Raw genomic sequence first — 19,241 nt, forward strand, 5'->3', positions numbered from 1 at the left:
GCTATGGCCAGGTAGACTAAGAACAAGCCCTACCAGGTGAATCGTGTAGAAAACAACAAGTTCCAAAACAGGTGGTCATACCACTGAACCACAAAAGTGGTCTAAGAATTCCTCAGGAGAATTCTGAGATACTTATAAACTAAGTAGATATTTAGCAATCACCTACATATTCCAAAGTAGTCAAATAAGGTGCATTTTCCAGAACATTAACATTACAAGCAACAATATTAATGCTGGATGGAATTTTGTCATGGTCATGGCCGACTAAGTGACTATTTATTTTGTGTGAGAAATGATCCAGTCTCTATTCAGCCGGTTAAATATCCTAGAGCGTAAACTGTCAAAGTGACAGTAAGTAGTTGGCGACGTTGAGACGTTAAAATAATAACAAATCATCAATCATGTGTTGATGAAATCATGCAAAATTAAATAAAATTTTGTTGTGAAATATTGTATTAGTCATCCAAGTTGTGACAATATTTTTGTTTAAACATAAATCCTCTTATAACAAACTTAATAAATCTACATAGAAATGAATTTTTTTAGAAAGGAACCCACAGTAAAAGGTACGTCATTATTATTTACTTGAATATGTCGACGGCAGAAAGCGGAAATGTCGTATCTCAAAAATTGGCTAAAATGACTTTTAATTGTATTGTATTAAGAAAAAAAAGCCGCGTCGAATGGTGTATGTATCGTCTTTCTACGATGAAAAAAAATATAGATACGTCATAGAATTTTTTCCAGTTTTTTTACAATTTACTTGACCAATTGCTGTAACTGGTAAAAAAATCGCAACTTTCGAAAATAAAATAGATACGACCACACTACTAGTATGTTAAACAGTTACAGCACTCTTTTTCTGAGTCGAACATTGATTTTTAAGGAGATACAGCATTTCAGCCGCCCTAAAATCTTACGATGTCGAACATACAGCAAATGAGCCGAACTGACGTGAGTACTTATAAAATAGTTACTGCATTTCAAACGTATCATCTAATAGCGAAAATCTTACTAACATCATTAGAATAGAGTCTTGTTTTGTGTACAGCAAGTAATACGTCACTCTAGCAAAACAAACCCCCTCCACCCGCTGCGTCATACGCCATTCTGATCACGCGGCAGTTGTGCGTTAGCGCCGATAGTGAGAACGCAGAATTGTAAATTCTTAAAATAAATATTATTTTACATTTTTATTTGTTGTTTCGTTTCAGCCGAAAGACGTCCACTGCTGGACAAAGGCCTCCCCCAAGGATTTTCACAAAGACCGGTCCTGCGCCGCTCGCATCCAGGCCACGCATTTTGTCTTGTCCATGTTCATTTTAAGACCCACTTATTGAGAGGCTCTACTGAGGCCATCGAGCATTGTGTTTAGGTCCTCCACGGTCTCAGCTATGACTACGATATCGTCCGCGAAACGAAGGTGGGTGATATACTCGCCGTTGATATTTATGCCGAATCCGCTCCAGTCCAGAAGCTTGAAAACATCTTCCAGGGCGGTGGTGAACAGTTTCGGAGATATGACATCTCCCTGTCTCACTCCTCGCTGCAACTGGATAAGTTTCGAGTTCTGATCCTGGAGGCGGACCAACATTGTAGCGTTTTCGTACAAGCCCTTCAGCACTTCGATGTATCTATAGTCAATTTGGCACCGTTGGAGAGACTGTAGCACTGCCCAGGTCAGTCGAAGGCTTTTTCATAGTCCACAAACGCCTAAGTGGCTGATTATAATCTGCCGTAGCGTATGTATGTGGTATATGGTACTAAAGCCTTTTCGGAAACCGGCTTGTTCGGGAGGCTGGAAGTCGTCGAGCCTGCGTGCGAGACGATTCGTGATGACTCTCGAAAACAGCTTGTAGACATGGCTCAGACAGAAGTGAGATAGGTCTACAAATTTTTCAACAAGGTTTTGTCGCCTTTTTTGAAGAAAAGTTTCACCACACTTCTGTGCCATGCCGTAGGCGTTTTTCCCTCAAGTATGACGGAATCGAACAGCCTCTGAAGAGCCTTTAGTACCGGCGTTCCACCTGCTTTCAGAAGCTCAGCCGTGATTACATCATCACCCGGTGCCTTGTTGTTTTTCAGCAGTTTGAGAGCCATTCTAATCTCGTACAGACTGACGTCCGGGATATCTTCGGTGTAGTGTCGGGTGAATCTAGCTTTTGGGTCTTCAGCTAGATTTGGGAAGTACACTCGTGTATAATTGTCCGTAGAACTTCTCAACTTCTTCCAATAACTCAGGCCCCGACGAGATGTCTCTGCCATCCTCGGTCTTCAGCTTGGTCAGTTGACTTTGGCCAACAGACAGATCCCTTGCGAACACTTTAGAGCCTTTGTTACGCTCAATCGCCTCTTTAATACGATCTGTATTAAATTGGCGTAGGTCGCGAGTCAAAGACTTGGAGATCTGTCTGTTAAGACGCCGATACTGAGCAGCATCTTTAGAGGACTGCAGAACCAAGTTTCGTCTCTCTTCTATAAGTTTATTGGTGAGGTCAGAGATCTTTTTGGTTTCTTTTGAACGACGGGTTTTAAAGAACTTAGACCCAGTCGTTTGGACAATTTCCACGAACCTGTCATTGTATTCGTCCACAATTTCGCAGTCTCCCAAGAATCCCAGGCATTCGAAACGATTTTGCAACTCGAGCTGAAAGCTTTCGGGGTTTTGGAGTTGGATGGGCGCTGGGCGGAGCGTAGACTTCATCAGTCGACGCCTCTCGAGCTTCACAACGGTAAAATGGGACCGGGAGCTATGTATGTATGGCTCTGGAAATATCCTCATATACATATAGTCCACTTCGTCGTCGGGGTGTTCCGTGGTCGGTGCGTATACCTGTATGACCTTCAGCGAATACCGTTTGGTGATTCTGAGTATAAGGTATGCTACCCTCGCCGAAATACTCTCGATCTGGACCACGTTGTTGACAAGGGACTTGTGGACGATAAACCCGACACCACCCTGGGACTGTTGGTCGCCCTCCCGGAAATAGAGCAGGTTTCCGGATTTCAGGATTATGGTGTCCTCCCCCTCTCTTCGGACTTCGCATAATCCTACGATATCCCACCGCAACCTGCTCAGTTCTTCCTCGAATTCGGCGAGGCTCACGTCAGGCCGCAGCGTGCAAGTGTTAAATGTTGCCAGGGCCAGAGGTCGTCGGGGTTGGTAGCCTGTCGGTACCCGGTGATTCTTAGCACCTCTCGCCCCAACGTTACCGTGACCGCTACCGTGGCCCGGGATAGTAGGGCCGCCGGGGACTAGGGGCCGTGTTTTTTTGTGTCTCTTCATGAGGGGATTTTGCCTTAATCGCCACGCTTGGCAGGCGGGTTAGCGATCGCAGTTTTTTTTGTGAGGTTTCGCACGCAGACGCTGCTGCCCGTCCGGTGCTGCAGGGATTTTGTCGCCTATTACGACACGCCTCCTGTTGGCGGTGGGGAAGAGTATTCTTTATGGCCGTCCCCCCCACACGGCACTTGTTGTTTACGTGTTTAAAAATAATAAATGGCAAACCTCAGGACAAAGTATAAGTAAGTGATTGTTGCAAGCAATAAAGAGAAAGTATAGCAGACTGATTTATGTAACTAATGAACAAAGAAGGAAAAGTAACATGATGATTATTTTTATTTAGTTTAAAAACTAATACTGAATTTAGCAGATTGATTGTTGAAACTAATGAAGAAGAAAAACTATGGCAGGCTGATTGTTAAACTTTTAAAGAGAAAGTGTATGCTTCTTAAAATTAATGAAGAAGAGAGCAAACTAATAAAGAAGAATATTTTTGTCGGACTGATTATTATAATTAAAAAACAGACTGATTTTTTTGTGCCATTACATTCTTAAAATTTAAATAAAACAGTTAAGAAAAAGATACAGTATTTTATTGTTTTCACATCTCTGACTCTTATTGTAGATAAAACATTTCAAATGTAGAAAGTTATTTCATTATAAGGTCCGTACAGCTAAATAGCCCTGTACAGTTTATCGTTTCTTTGAGATACAGCAGATCCGCTGCCTGGGAATTGAAGTCAACTTAAATAAGCCATACATTTTACCTTCCTGATACAACATTTCTGCAGCTCGACATTAAAAAATCAATTGCTGTAACTAGTCAAAAGTCAATGAAGTAGTAACTCTAGATTATTCCAATCACCTTTATTAAATAAAGTTTAATTAGTAGACAAAACATGTAAAATTTCAGCTTTCTAACTTTCTTAATTTAAGATTTATGAATTTTTGAAATAGTTTTTTTGCTCTGGTGTAAAATCGGACTTTTTGAGATACGACAAAATCGCTTTCTGCCGTCGATGTATTCCTAAAATCTTTCCTTATCAATCTTTCAAAGAAACTAAAACTCCTTGATATCTTTACCTGCACTATTGATGTAAGTAATTTGTGTTCCAATAATACCACCATTGGTTAATGACACCTAAGAATTTTACATTTACCTAGTGTTTGTACTTGTTTCTTTTTCCAATCCATAACCTTGAACAAACAATTAAATAAATAAGAAGATACCAATATCATTTAGACGTAGTACAATTTGGTTACTAACTCTATACTATTTTTATTAAGTTAGCAATCTACCCTTGTATTTATTATCAACATTTTTGTTAAATACAGAACAGCAAAGACAAAATGAGAGAGAACTTAGAAAGGCCACTAGGGATTTGGAACGGGATAAAGCAAAGCTAGAGAGAGAAGAAAAGAAATTGGTGAGTTACAATACAAGTCCAGTTATCAATAAAATTTGAGTCAGCAAACTGATCAACCATTTGGAGTTCATAATACTATTTAATTTGGCAATTACCTAATGATTCTAATTGTAATTATAAAGTTCATAATTTATTAATGTGTATTAATGCTATTATTGTAGTTTCTATAATTTAAAAAGTTAATCCTTTATGTAATATTTCAGGAAATGGATATTAAGAAAATGGCTAATGAAGGCAATAATGATGGATGTAAAATATTGGCTAAGCAATTGGTGCAATTAAGAAAGCAGAAAAATAGAATATACTCCGCTAACAGTAAGGTAAGAAAATTACTTAAGGTTTATGTTTGCAATGATGTGTGCTTTAGTTTTGCAAACATCCAACCAAGTGCATTATTTATTGCATTTGGTTACATTTGAATTAAATTATTTTTTGTGCCTTGCCATGATCGACTGGACGTCGCGATCGACCGGTTGGCCACCCCTGGTATAGGGGATAGGTGGTATAAGTCTTCATTTCATACCCTGCAAGTCCTAATAATTGCAGTTAAGAAGTTATAAATATTTTACAGATATCAAATGTTCAACTCCACAACAAGACGATGGGAGCGAACATAGCCATAGCGGGTGCGATGGGCACCACGGCCAAGACAATGGGCAACATGAACAAGGTCATGAACCCGCATCAAATCGCCAAGGACATGGAGGCGTTCAGACAGGCCAATGCCAAGATGGACATGACCGATGACATGAGTAAGTTATTCATATTATCATCATATTTTCTTTTATAGACTTGTAAGGTGATAACTGAAACAGTAAATAATAATGGTCTAAATTGGTTAAACTTAGTTTGTTTTTCTCTTTCTCTTGACTTAAAATAATGTGAAAAAATGTGAAGTCTAACATGATCTTATTTTTTTATGAGAATTACACAATAAGTGTAAATTAGTGAATAAATCTGAAATAACACATTTTTACTACAAATATATTTTATTTATAGTTTCAGACACTCTTGATGACATCATGAACGAATCTGGCGACGAAGAAGAATCTGAGGGAATTGTGAACCAAGTGCTTGATGAAATTGGCATTGAAATTAGTGGCAAGGTGAGCACACACAAATTAAAGTACCTTATTTCTATGCTAAAGTTGTATGTATTAGATTTTAGTACAATACAATGTATCCTTATTACATATGGTAGCTTTTGTACTGTAGTCGACAAAATTTCTGAAATATACACCACTGCTGGTAACTAAGTATGTTTATAACATTATAGCTATTGGCAGTGAGGTATACAATAGACTAATCTTTATTTTGAAAGATTATTTCTTACTTACTAAGATAATTGTATTTCCTTTGAAACATTTTGTTGAGCTTTGTGCACACACAAAAGCAATGACATGCAATCAAAATATAAACCTATCTTTGAAAATATTAAGCCCAAGATGTTTTTTTTACAGATGGCCGACGCGCCGTCTGTGGCTCGGAACAAAATTGGCGCTTCGACTACTGATGACGACAAGGAAATCATGGCTCAGCTCGCGAGACTTAAATCCACATAATTATGGATTTATCTGATGATTACGTTCACATATTTATTAGGAAATTATTATCTTTTGAAAAGTACTATTTGCGATCTTTTGTAAAGGTTCCGATTCCAAAGTTATTAGTTCGTTAAACAACTGATATTTAAATCGTGGTATGTAATGTATAATTGTTTTGATAAGGGCTGATTTTTCAATAGTCGGATAACTTTATACTTGAGAATAAGTTTGGCACATTGACAGTTTCAGTATGGAAAATATGTCAAAATGACAAGTTTATTCTTCAGATAAAAGATATCTGACGATTGAAAAATCGGCTCTAAATCATGTCAATATCCAAACAAAAAAGTGCTTATTGTTTTTGTTTTTTGGTTGGTACTTGTTAATAAATAAGAAAACTATTTTCTTACTAGCTATTATTTTAATTAAATTAGTATTATTTTTATATTTTTTCACTAACTTTATATTTATGTAATTTATGTATGTTTTGAGCAGTAGGTACTCTTGTTGAACTAATTTATACATCAATATTAATGTTAGACCAAACTATTCAACATTTTTAAATCAGTACTTATATTACTAATTACTATATTATAATTTAAATTTAAATACCACTGAGTACTAAGGGAGCATTCAAGTATTACGTAACGCAATTTTTGAAGATTTTAGACTCCCCCTCCCCCCTTGTAACGCACCGTAACGTTTTTCTGTACCCCCCCTCCCCCTCTCTAAACGTTACGTAACACTCAAGTGACCATTTTTACAGTTAACTATGTTATAGTTTTTGTCCTTGGTATAGTTTTAATTGCTTTTGCGGTAATCATACTAAATAAAACAAGAGATTTTCAATCCGCAACACCTGCGTATTTCGTTTATTTTTCTATAAATTTTTGGCTTTACACACACACAAATGTTTTTCTCCGTCATTCTTATCCTATTTTAGTTTTTTTTTACTAATAAACTCTTAAAATACATACCTAACATGTTTATTTTAACCTTTGGGAATGCAATTATAAACAGAAACCCAACTGAAATTAAACATTTTACTCGAAATAAAATCGTATTCTTAACAAAATTAAAAAATAATCAACTCATAACCAAGTATCTAAATAGATCTATAAAAACAATTCTATTGAAATTAACGCTCCTCTGTCCACGGGTTTGCTAGCCACTCAGATTCTTTCATCACTGGCACCCGGAGTGCAGACGAAGACGGTTCTGGAATTGTCAAGCCACTTGCATCAACTTGGTCTTCGTCGAGCCAAACAAATGAAAAATGGCGACCAGACTATTACTATAAGAAAAGGGTTGCCAATTTGGGAGTTTTAATTCCCTTAATTTTTATTAAAAAAAAGAAACAATGTTACGTAACGTCTTGTAAGAAAGGCGGGAGGGGTCCCGCCCCTGTAACGCATCGTAACGTTTTACGAGACCCCCCCTCCCCCCAAATTGCGTTACGTAATACTTGAATGCTCCCTAACTTACTTCCATCCATCCATTAAATTGGTTAAGATAGTGTAAATGGTAAGTTTTGTTGTAGCTGTATGTACCTATGTATAATGTAAAAATAAGCTGTGATATTTTTGTATTATATGGTACAATAAAATGTTATAAAAGTTTTATAAATTCATTATGTAACTATAAAAGGAGAAAATATTATTTTATAAAACCCAACCATTTATTGAATTTGATTGTAAAAAGCCTTGACCTTACATGTTTAACAATGAGGTAATGTTGTTTATTATTCTCAAAACTCAAGTCCTAAATTGGTAGCGCATTTTCTTACATAACTTTTCAATTCCTATCATTGGAGGTCCGAAAATATTTCTCATACAATTTGATACCATAATGATCATTCCTCATAAAAAAATTAAAACCTACATATTTAAAAACATAATCATTGATATTCATAATATCACTAATCATACATTTAGTTTTTACTAATATTTGTTTTCATATATTTTTCTATACTAATGATCGAAACTCATAATCATTCGAATAAATAACTATAATATTCATAAATGTGATGTATCCTAATATTTGTTTTCATAAATTTATTACTCATAAGTGTATTTATCCATATTATTGAAAATCATGATGTCTATATTCGTATTAAATCGTATTTTAACATTAAATTAATTTGAAATGGTCCAAAACAGGCAATATTTTGTGCCACAAAACTAACGTGACAGAAACGAATCGCTGCAAAACCGACTCCACGTAGTCTTGTCTGCCCTACCCCTAGAGTGTAATTTAAAAGCCGGAGGCGCGGAGGGAGGGCAGCCCTCGCCCGCTGTAACGAGGCTCAGGCGCCCGGGTGAGCTGGAGCGGCTGAGGCTGGTCGCCGAGGCGCCGAAGGCGCCGATGGCGATCCAAAAAGCCGAAGCTGCGGAAGCAAGCGTGGGTGCCTGAGCCTCGTTACGCAAGGGCGGAAGGGCTGCACATCCCGCAGCGCCGGAGACGAGGAGATACCAATGCATGCTGCATGCTCTGCATGCTTATCTACTCTATTAAATTATATATGATTTTTTAAAGATACGAGTATGTCTGTTATAAAGTAAATTATTCTGAACAACAACATTATGAGTTGAAGTATGTTCTTAGTAACAACATTATTAATTAAAACAATATGATCAATGAATGTTATGAAGAAAAAAGATCTGTAAATAAAAATTATGTATTTTAATGGTTCTTGGTAGTAACAGTATTGATAAAAAAATTATGATTACTAACTGTTATGAGCTCCGATGGTAGTAATAAAAATGTATGAATAAAAAAAGTATGAAAAATAAAATTATGAAGAGATATTATTATGAACACAAATCGGTAGTAAGACAAAGAATAGGATTTAGAATTTTATGTGAGCCAATATAGAACCCCTAAATTACTAGTACTCATACCTAATTATTATTTAGTTCTATTCTGCTCTATCACAGTTTCAACTGAAATGAAGATGACTAAAATAGAGCATTTCAAAAAAAGCTAGTTTTTGGAATAACTAATTAAATTCATAATTTATATCAGTCATGTTGTTGAGCTGGCAAATAACATTGAAATGCAAAGAGCGACATCGTCGTTTGCTTTAAAATTTAATGAAATTTACACTTCTTGTTTACCTGCACGATAATGTCTCGAGTCTTGCATATTTTAGGAGGTTGACTCGCCCAACGAACGATTAATTTTGAGACGCGTCATTCACACTTCTAAACTTCTAGGTGACGGTACGTACCAAAACTGAAATGATACCAGATCACCTTTTTGATGAAGGGATCAACAACACGCTCTACCAAAATGATATGAAGCAAGTGCAGAGTAATAAACACGTTTATGAGAGGAATCAAAGGGATTATGTAAGTTTAAGATTAATAACTAGACGTCTAGAGAGTTCTATTGTAGACACACCCATCTCGAATTGTATGGTCAAACGATCCGCTCAAGTCACCCCGCGTGTGCTTACAGCCTGTGATCCATATACGGGTCTATCATCACTTAGATCTATTTCTGTTTATTCTGTGTATTCTTGATATTTGTAATAGCGGGTGTTAGCATACTGGCCAAAGAGCATCAAAATTAGTAAGTATACTTAGGCCTTTTGTAGACATCCGTTTTTTCATCGGATGATGATAAAAAAAATGGATATCCTTTGTTTGCTGATAATTTTCTCGCCGGACCTATGTCCGATGAATGTGCACACGTTCATTATAAACCATACACCACAGCTAAATCAGGCCAAAAAAATCGGGCCGTATAGTCCGGTAAAAAAACGGATGTTTACAAGCTATGAAATGGAAGGAAATGCAATGAAAACTCTTTAAAAACATTGGACTTTGCTAAAACTTTTAATTAATCTATGTTGTCGTAAGCTGCATGCATATCTTGTGGTCACAAAAGCGTTTTCTGCATGTATTTTTCTCGGTAACGGAGAGCTTGATACACTTTTAAGTCCTAATTAATAGTTTGTGTGTGCGTTATTAATGGATGTAACAATGGTAACAAGCCTGAAAAACAAGATAGCTTAGTAGGTAATTTTATTTATACTATAAATTCTGGCGGTCTTACAGGCGACAAATAGGTATAAGTATTTTACAAAAAATAATAAATACTTAGACCAGCAACCCAGTATGCCACATGAATAATAAGACTAAATATTTAAGACAGATAGATAATTATGATAAATTTGTGGCGTCCTTAAATGTTTTTCTATGTGATAAGTGTTTCTACAAAATTGATGAATATTATACTAGGCTGCAATAAATTTAAAATTGAATAAATATATTATTAAATGAAATATAATTAAATAACATAATTAATAATTGTTACTACTGATCTAAAATTGTAACTTCTTCTTTTATTTTGTAAAATGTATACTTAATGCTTGCTATGCCCTTGCAGGGTGCATGTGATGTGCTGCCCTACCATTCACCAACTATCAAACCACATGTAATGCAATGCAATAAATGATTTGATTTGAATAAGATAATTTCGTCTATTCCCGTTGTCCTCTTACACCGTATCCCCGTCACGGGGCTTTTATTTTTTATGCCTTACAAGTTACAAATGTTACAAGTTAAGTATTTATTGATAGGAGCAAGAACAGCGTGATCTGCTCTCGTCGCAAGATGGAGACACGTGTGAAATCCACGACCAGTTCTATCGTGACCACAAGTTGCTTCTGGTGCTGTTCCGCGCTCTCGCCGTCATGCCTATCACCAGGTCTAGGCCAGGTAAGATAGCTCTATAGCTAATTGGTTCGTTTCAGCCAAATGACGTCCACTGCCTGAAAAAGGCCTCCCCCAAGCATTTCCATAATTACCGGTCCTGCGCTGCCCGCGTCCAGGTACCTATTTACTTCCCGCGGCTTTCACCATATCGTCTGTCCACCTAGTGGGGGATCTGCCCACACTACGTCTTCCGTCCCATGGTCGCCACACGAGTTAATTAATACTTAAGTTAAATTTGATAAAAATGTTTGACAAATCTTGCTGTTCATTTGTAACTTTTAGCAAATTGCAAAGTGTCATTTCACTGAAACTGCCGTGTGAATATTTCATGTAGGTAATTACAGTGAACATTTATCTCTGTTATATGCGTTGCGTGGTTTAGGGTAAAACGACTTTGTAAGTAGAGATACCTCTTACACTGGAAACGAAATTTCAGGCATGGTTTTAAAGTAATTTTCATATTTCCAGGTACAATCACCTTCAGTTGGCGATCTTCAGCCACTGCCTACGCAATCTGTTTCTACATCGCTACCACCGTCGTCGTCTTAGTCGTCGGTTACGAACGCATCTTGATTCTCCGCTCCATCAAAAAGTTTGACGACTACATCTACGCTATTCTCTTCGTCGTGTTTCTAGTGCCTCATTTCTGGATACCTTTTGTTGGATGGGGAGTGGCTCACCAAGTTGCCATTTATAAAACCAATTGGGGAAAGTTTCAAGTAAGTTTTTAATTTCTTATTTACTTTTTTTCATATAAGCCTTATTAAGTTAACTTACCTACTCAAATTACAGGTCCGATACTACAGAGTAACGGGCGAAAACCTTCAATTCCCCAATTTGAAGACTGTGATAGTTATCATAAGCATTGGATGTCTGCTGTTAGCCATAGGATTTCTTCTTAGTCTTTGTGCCCTTCTGGATGGATTTCTATTAAAACACACAGCGGCATACTACCACATCATAACGATGATCAACATGAATTGCGCATTGTGGTATATAAACTGCAGAGGAATCAAAATTGCATCGCAAAGCCTTTCCGAGTGCTTTCGTAGGGTAATGTACTATTGTTTCTCTATTAGCGTGTTTCTACAGCAGCGTATGATTCGTTTCTACTATATTACATTCATAAAATTGTCATTTAACAGGACGTTGGAATAGAGTGCTCAGCTAAATTAATTTCCCGGTATCGCTACTTGTGGCTAAATCTCTCCGAACTACTTCAATTACTAGGAAACGCTTACGCTCGTACTTATTCTACTTACTGCCTCTTCATGTAAGTCTAAATTGATATTAAAATTAAATTAAAGACACTATTTAATTAACTTCATTTTTGCATGTATTGTAAAATATGTAGGTCATTATCTAAATAACACCCTGTAGATTACTCATAGGGGAAACCGAGGAGAGTTGTGACAATGTCGATTTTTGTAAACCTAATAACAATCAGCGAGCTCACATAAGCGCGTATTTGTTAGCTAGCTCGAGGCTTGAACTAAAAAACGCGCACTGTTACGAGCACGCTAGTATTTAAGTATAATTAAGTACTTATGTACCAAAAATCAAAATGTCACAACTGTCCTCGGTCTCACCTACCTATTATGAGACAGAAAAAAATATATTAAGTATTTTATGAAGAGCATTCGCATTTATGTATGGGGTATATTAAATTAGGTTTACAAACATTACAATCGCCGTATACGGAGCGTTGTCGGAAATAGTGGACCACGGCATCGGCTTCAGCTTCAAGGAAATCGGCCTGTTCGTGGACACCGTCTACTGCTCCACACTGCTGTTCATCTTCGCTGACTGCTCGCACAATTCTACGCAAAAGGTAATATACCTACTCGTAGTTGTAGATGACCCAGCGTTTAGATAGTACTAAACATTTTTGGTTAGTACAATGTCGACCAGGCGCTAAATCTTAGGGCCCTCGCCCACGGCGACTTTTTGTCGCGCGTTAGTCGCATTTGCAACGCACTACAGAAGTGATGCCAACGCGCTACTGATGCGCTACAGCAGCGCGACTGCATCGCTACAAAAAGTCGCCTTATATTCATGAAAAATATCGAGGAACCTTCTTTGTTTTTCTTGGAAAAAAATCTATACCTTAGGTTCTTCTATTGAAACTTGAAAGGGTTTTCAAGTTTGGTATTCAAACTTGAAATACAGTGTGAGTCACGTTAAAGTGTACATATGAAAATAGATAAAACTAGACCTATTTTTATCGACAAAAAAGAGGTCAAAATTTTTTTGAGATTTTTTTTTAATTTTTTATAGAATTTTTTTCTTCCAATTACTTATTGTAAAGAAAACGTAATAACTTTTAAACTAAGCGGTATATCCTGATAAAATAAAAACAGTAATAATGCTAAATAACAGGCGATACTAAAAAAATACATAAAATACACAAAAAAGGCCAACAAATAATAAAAAATGATACTTTTTGAAAAAAATCTGCTTTTAAATTCGTGTTTTTTTGGTTATTTGATAAATTTCTCCAAAAAATGCCCCTATAACCGGTGGTTTTTACTACTTTGTATTATTATCTATCGTATTACCTTCGTAAAACCAAAAATCGCATGTCTCTATCCCTATCACAACATTTGCAATGATCGTTTGAACTAAGCCTCTCCGGGCGCGCTATTCAACGCTTCGTTAACAACGAAACTGAAAATGGCTCTAGATTTGTAATTTAGATAAAAACAAGTTAAATTTCAAATAAAAACAAAAGATTTCGAAGTAAAATAAGCATTTTAGTTAAAATTAAAATTTACTCTACCTGCATCGGAGAATAAAGTTGTGGCAGGCCTTTGTTCAAACGCTCATAAAAAATGTTGTGATAGGGATAGAGACATGCGATTTTTGGTTATACAAAGATAATACAATAGAGAATAATACAAAGTAATAAAAACCACCTGTTATAGGGGCACTTTTTGGAGAAATTTATCAAATAACCAAAAAAACACGAATTTAAAAGCAGTATTTTTTCCAAAAGTATCATTTTTTATTATTTGTTGGCCTTTTTTGTGTATTTTATGTATTTTTTTAGTATCGCCTGTTATTTAGCATTATTACTGTTTTTATTTTATCAGGATATACCGCTTAGTTTAAAAGTTATTACGTTTTCTTTACAATAAGTAATTGGAAGAAAAAAAATTGTATAAAAAATAAAAAATAAATCTCAAAAAATTTTTGACCTCTTTTTTGTCGATAAAAATTGTTCTAGTTTCATCTATTTTCATATGTACACTTTAACGTGACTCACACTGTATAATACAGTTAGACCCTTTTAAGGTGTGTCTCGACATTTTTCATGAATATTCAGAAATTTTTAGGCATATACAGGATGTTGATTTCAATCATATCAATCAAAAAAAATCCTCGCCATATTTAAGGAGTTGATTCAGTAGCTTAAGTGTTCAGATCATGAATCAGTAAAAAAATTGACTTCTAAAAAAATTTAAAACGAACTGGGTGCCGCAGTGTAAACCAGTTGATGTCGCACGGAAAATATTCGCAAAAAATTCCACTTTCGTTTGTATTTTTTTGGTGGATAATGCGTTTATACTATAAGTCATAATAGATCACCTAAATAAATATGGCGAGGATTGAAATCAACACCCTGTACACCGGTGATGGTGGTATCACTGGTATATACGCATCTTCCTTACTTAATTTCAATCTTTTTTTGATAAGGTGGCAGACGGCGTTCAGGAGACTCTTTTGAGTATAGATGTTCTATCTGTAGATCGGCCAACGCAAAAGGAAGTAAGTTACATTTTGTATGATTTATTGCTTTAAATTATACTGACCAAGATGAGCTTTACGAACATTATTCACTAAAAAATACTTTAAATTAAAGTTTATATCTAAAATATTAAAATTCAGAGGTTTGTGTTTAATTAATGCCTGAAAAATCTCAGCTCAAATTAAGCTGAAGTGAAATATACCGGAGAAACAAAACTCCGAACAATTCGCGCTAAGTTGTAAAGATTGTACCGATGCCGCGATGTTCAGGAAGTTTACTTGTAAACAACAAATAATTCGAAGTTATGCCAGTTCTGATGGTTTGATTACAGCCCACTTAACAGAAGTAGAGTTTTCCTATAGTTGTTATTAATGTTTTTTTTTAATAAGTATAATTAACTGTGAAGGACATTTTATGTAAGTAGAGATGCATTATTTCTTATACACTTCAAAGCCGCTACATTATAATCACTTAGTTATTGTGTAGGTACAACATAATATTAGTCATGTCTATATTAAATGTGATCGTTCATTAAACTACCTCCACTGTTTGATGAGGATTCAAGATCATTGTTCGTATTTTGCAGATCGATCACTTCATTCAGGCCATTGAAATGAACCCAGCTGTGGTGAGCCTTAAAGGTTACGCTAACGTTAACAGGGAGCTACTCACCTCGGTAGGTACCTTTTAATACAGGGTGTCCCAAAAACAATGGATAACGTAACCATCGATAGGCCTCGCCATGATCTCCCTAACGTCCATTTTTGACCCCAGTAAAAATATCACCGTTTTCAAGATTTTTAAGTTTTTGTGCATTTTTAGAAAATTGCCATCTGCAATTACTTTTTCTCTTGCCATTTCTACAAATGAGGATACTTTTCAATCTAGTTTTTTTCCTTATCACAAGGGATAGTTAGGCTATCATAAGAAAAGATTAAAGTTCAACAAACTAGTTTGAAAGTATGAAAATTTTAAGAAATTGCAGAAGAGAAGGAAAAATTAATTCATTGTCTTGCACTTTTGATCAGCCATCGTGTAAAAAAAATGTAGGAAGACCATCGTGCCCATTACCTTAAAAACTTTCTTGGTTAATTGAGATTCTAAAAAAATATCACAAGCCTATGTATTCTGTATTATTTTTATCTTATGGCTACTTGAATAGCAACTAGTATGAAAACTGCAAAAATGAGTTTTTCTCGTAATAGTTAAACTAGGACTGCATAGTGGCATTAAATACAAATGGATAATTTTTGGCGTAGGAATTTTAATAAAGTAACATTTTATGATCATCATCATTATCATTTCAGCCATAGGACGTCCACTGCTGAACATAGGCCTGTACCCCAATGATTTTCATAATGACCGCTTGGTAGGGGCCTGCATCCAGCACCTTCCTGCTTACCTTTATGAGGTCGTCGGTCCACTTTGTAGGTGGACGTCCTACGATGCGCTTTCCGGTACGTAGCCTCCACTTGAACCCCAGGCCTATGTTCAGCAGTGGACGTCCTATGGCTGAAATGATAATGATGATGATCATAAAATGTTACTTTATTAAAATTCCTACGCCAAAAATTATCCATTTGTATTTAATGCCACTATGCAGTCCTAGTTTAACTATTACGAGAAAAACTCATTTTTGCAGTTTTCATACTAGTTGCTATTCAAGTAGCCATAAGATAAAAATAATACAGAATACATAGGCTTGTGATACCTTTTTAGAATCTCAATTAACCAAGGAAGTTTTTAAGGTAATGGGCACGATGGTCTTCCTACATTTTTTTTACACGATGGCTGATCAAAAGTGCAAGACAATGAATTAATTTTTCCTTCTTCTCTGCAATTTCTTAAAATTTTCATATTTTTAAACTATTTTGTTGAACTTTCATCTTTTCTTATGATAGCCTAACTATCCCTTGTGATAAGGAAAAAAACTAGATTGAAAATATCCTCATTTGTAGAAATGGCATGAGAAAAAGTAATCGCAGGTGGCAATTTTCTAAAAATGCACAAAAACTTAAAAATCTTGAAATCGGTGATATTTTTACTGGGGTCAAAATTGGACGTTAGGGAGACCATGGCGAGGCTTATCGATGGTTACAGGGTTATCCATTGCTTTTGGGACACCCTGTATATCTATATACCTATTTAAAAGCGAGAGGTCACTGACTGACTCACCCATCACGAAATCTCAGAAACTATAAGTGCTAGGAGTCTCTGCATTTAGAACGTAGATCACTAAGACGGGATTTTGCAAAATTGAACCCCTCAAGGGGCTAAACGGGATCCATGTGTACGAAATCTCGGGTGGCCGCTAGTTTATTTAATTTAATATTTGTTAATCATGTACAGTCAACGTCAAATAGTTCGTAACACCCAAAGTGGCTAATAAATTGATAACACAACCTTATTCCAAGTGTAACAAAGACGTTTTGCGAACTTTTTGGCTACTTTGGGTATCACGAAATATTTGATGCTGACTGTAGGTGCCATTAATAATTCAACTGTTTTTAAAATACCTGCAGACATATTTACTTTTGTTACACATCCTATGATATGGTTTTGTACTAAAAGTTAATTTCTCATTTTCCACACAACAATATGCGGTATAATCTACTGCTTTGCAGATTTAATTTACTTTACTACTATGTAGTCTGAATGACTAGCTAACACCTACATAAATCCACTAAAAGGATATGATACGAGTAACAAATAGTAATTCTTATCTAAATACCAGCGTTACTCTATTCTGATAAAACACCGTGGCAAAACACCTAGAGCATGGTAGGTAAATACATGCCCTTGCCAGTGTCCAAAGTAAATACCTACACATGACTCAAATCAAAATAATCAGAACGTTATTTGTTTGGAGTAGAGTTAGTCAATATAAAAATACCTGGGTATCCATAAGGTTTTAATGTTTGGTCTTTCCAAACACATAATATTTTTTGTATCATCAAATATCATTCTGACTTAATAAATGTTTACCTATTTATTTTAGACTCTACTTCTCTTGTTGTAGATTAAGATCCTTAAAAATAGGTAATTAGGATGTTTTTCATTGATATTTACCGACTGTTAAATTTTCAGGCAATTAGTATGATCACCATCTACCTCATAGTCTTACTGCAGTTCAAGATTTCATTGCCGAAGGATCCACAGATGCCTGCAACATAAAAATATTTTTAAACACACTGTACTCGTGACAAAAAGTGTAGAGAAAATTTTACATATAGATTATGATTAGCGTTTGCATTAGAATAATCATCATTCTATAGATGATGAGTATAAATTGTTAGCTAATAAAACACTTAAGTAGACTTGCATTTTACTTGTCACAGCAGGCCCTCGTATCTGCCGAAGTGTCACCCGCAATCACTCCGATATTCTGCCCATCACAAGGCGGATTCATTAATCAACTTTTCCAATTTTCAACAACCCAGCGCCTTTTATCAGCAACTTTTACTGTCAGGACCCGAGAGCGTTTTAACAGGCACTTCTCCGAATATCGAGAAAAATAAAAAAGGGAGAAATCTATTTTGGCCAGAGACGAGAAACGCGAGCGCGAGACGTTAACACGAATTAGGATTTCTAGACTCCCTATTTTTTTCACATTTTTATCAACGACTGGTAGACTACTGGAACCTACCAAATGCAACCGATGGACTTTCAAACCTAAAAATCATATTCATTTGTTCTGAAAATTCAGTAATTAAGAACTACTTAAATTATGGTAATGATGATATCTTATGGTGAAATAAGTTCTGAGTCCGAGTGTTACTTTCTGTAATTTGTGCTAACATGATATTTGTACACTACTTCGTTATAAGGAAATCCATTTTTCACGATGCATGGTGTTCCTACACATAAACACATAAAAAGTTTTTTTCTTTTCTAAAAACCCTTAAGCTCCAGGGAATCCCTGTCAGATCATTCCAAATGCTTTTTGGGAATACAATGCATTGAGTAATAAAATAAACAAACATGAATTTGGGTCACCCAAATAGCACTGAATGCACATGGGAGCATCTTCTTTTCACTTTGACAAAAATAATTTGCAAGCACTTGCGATTGTCACTTTTCACAATCCAAACGCCAATAGCATTAAAAAAGATAGTCGTAATGGCTTATATCCTTGTTGCTTTGTTTTTAATCCAATGGCAACGTGATGCTCTAAATAATTTTCAAGATTCCTCAAACTTTATTTCATTTCAGTAGTCACTCAGTCAGTCACATAAACTTTGTAGGAAAAATTAAGTAGTTACTTATATAAAGCATAGTTTTGAACTGCAAGTTCTAGACCAGCGAATATCTACTAGATTTCAGGATACGGCTGTTCGTTGGTCAAAGCACATTGATTGCGCTTAATAGAACGTACTCGTACGAAACAATTGAAATCTATGTTCATTCGAATTTCTAGTGTGAATGAATGTAGAATGTATTGTGGAGTTACTAGTCGACTTTGTGCAATAGTGCTTATAGAAGTAATTTATAGTACACATGAAAGGAAAGTCATTAAAG

The 19,241-nt window shown here is 35.7% G+C and overlaps 2 protein-coding genes across 3 annotated transcripts; both read left to right on the forward strand.

The window, feature by feature from the left end:
* Positions 1-370: 370 nt before the first annotated feature.
* LOC135075774 (charged multivesicular body protein 2b) lies at positions 371-7,228 on the forward strand. Its single transcript, XM_063970256.1, has 6 exons — positions 371-566; positions 4,619-4,710; positions 4,914-5,030; positions 5,282-5,462; positions 5,710-5,816; positions 6,171-7,228. The coding sequence occupies exons 1-6, from the start codon at positions 533-535 to the stop codon at positions 6,270-6,272; spliced, it is 633 nt and encodes a 210-aa protein (XP_063826326.1). The 5' UTR covers positions 371-532; the 3' UTR covers positions 6,273-7,228.
* Positions 7,229-9,118: 1,890 nt separating this feature from the next.
* LOC135075775 (gustatory and odorant receptor 22-like) lies at positions 9,119-17,968 on the forward strand. Of its 2 annotated transcripts, XM_063970257.1 has the most exons (9): positions 9,119-9,604; positions 10,840-10,978; positions 11,444-11,694; positions 11,768-12,028; positions 12,121-12,248; positions 12,647-12,806; positions 14,672-14,743; positions 15,310-15,399; positions 17,811-17,968. In XM_063970257.1, the coding sequence occupies exons 1-9, from the start codon at positions 9,494-9,496 to the stop codon at positions 17,895-17,897; spliced, it is 1,299 nt and encodes a 432-aa protein (XP_063826327.1). In that variant the 5' UTR covers positions 9,119-9,493; the 3' UTR covers positions 17,898-17,968. The 2 variants fall into 2 exon arrangements, with proteins under 2 accessions (XP_063826327.1, XP_063826328.1); XM_063970258.1 differs by lacking the exon at positions 11,768-12,028.
* The last annotated feature ends 1,273 nt before the right edge of the window (positions 17,969-19,241 follow it).

Source organism: Ostrinia nubilalis, chromosome 10 (genome assembly GCF_963855985.1).
Source record: "Ostrinia nubilalis chromosome 10, ilOstNubi1.1, whole genome shotgun sequence".
NCBI lineage: Eukaryota > Metazoa > Arthropoda > Insecta > Lepidoptera > Crambidae > Ostrinia > Ostrinia nubilalis.

What these genes read in the sequence shown, in the direction of transcription:
- LOC135075774 (XM_063970256.1), top strand. Translation starts at nt 533, where the DNA reads ATGAATTTTTTTAGAAAGGAACCCACAGTAAAAG. An exon ending in TATACTCCGCTAACAGTAAG is followed by an intron (nt 5,031 to 5,281) that starts GTAAGAAAATTA and finishes AATATTTTACAG; the next exon opens with ATATCAAATGTTCAACTCCA. An exon ending in GCATTGAAATTAGTGGCAAG is followed by an intron (nt 5,817 to 6,170) that starts GTGAGCACACAC and finishes TTTTTTTTACAG; the next exon opens with ATGGCCGACGCGCCGTCTGT.
- LOC135075775 (XM_063970257.1), top strand. Translation starts at nt 9,494, where the DNA reads ATGATACCAGATCACCTTTTTGATGAAGGGATCAACAACACGCTCTAC. An exon ending in AGAGGAATCAAAGGGATTAT is followed by an intron (nt 9,605 to 10,839) that starts GTAAGTTTAAGA and finishes ATTTATTGATAG; the next exon opens with GAGCAAGAACAGCGTGATCT. An exon ending in ACAGGGAGCTACTCACCTCG is followed by an intron (nt 15,400 to 17,810) that starts GTAGGTACCTTT and finishes TTAAATTTTCAG; the next exon opens with GCAATTAGTATGATCACCAT.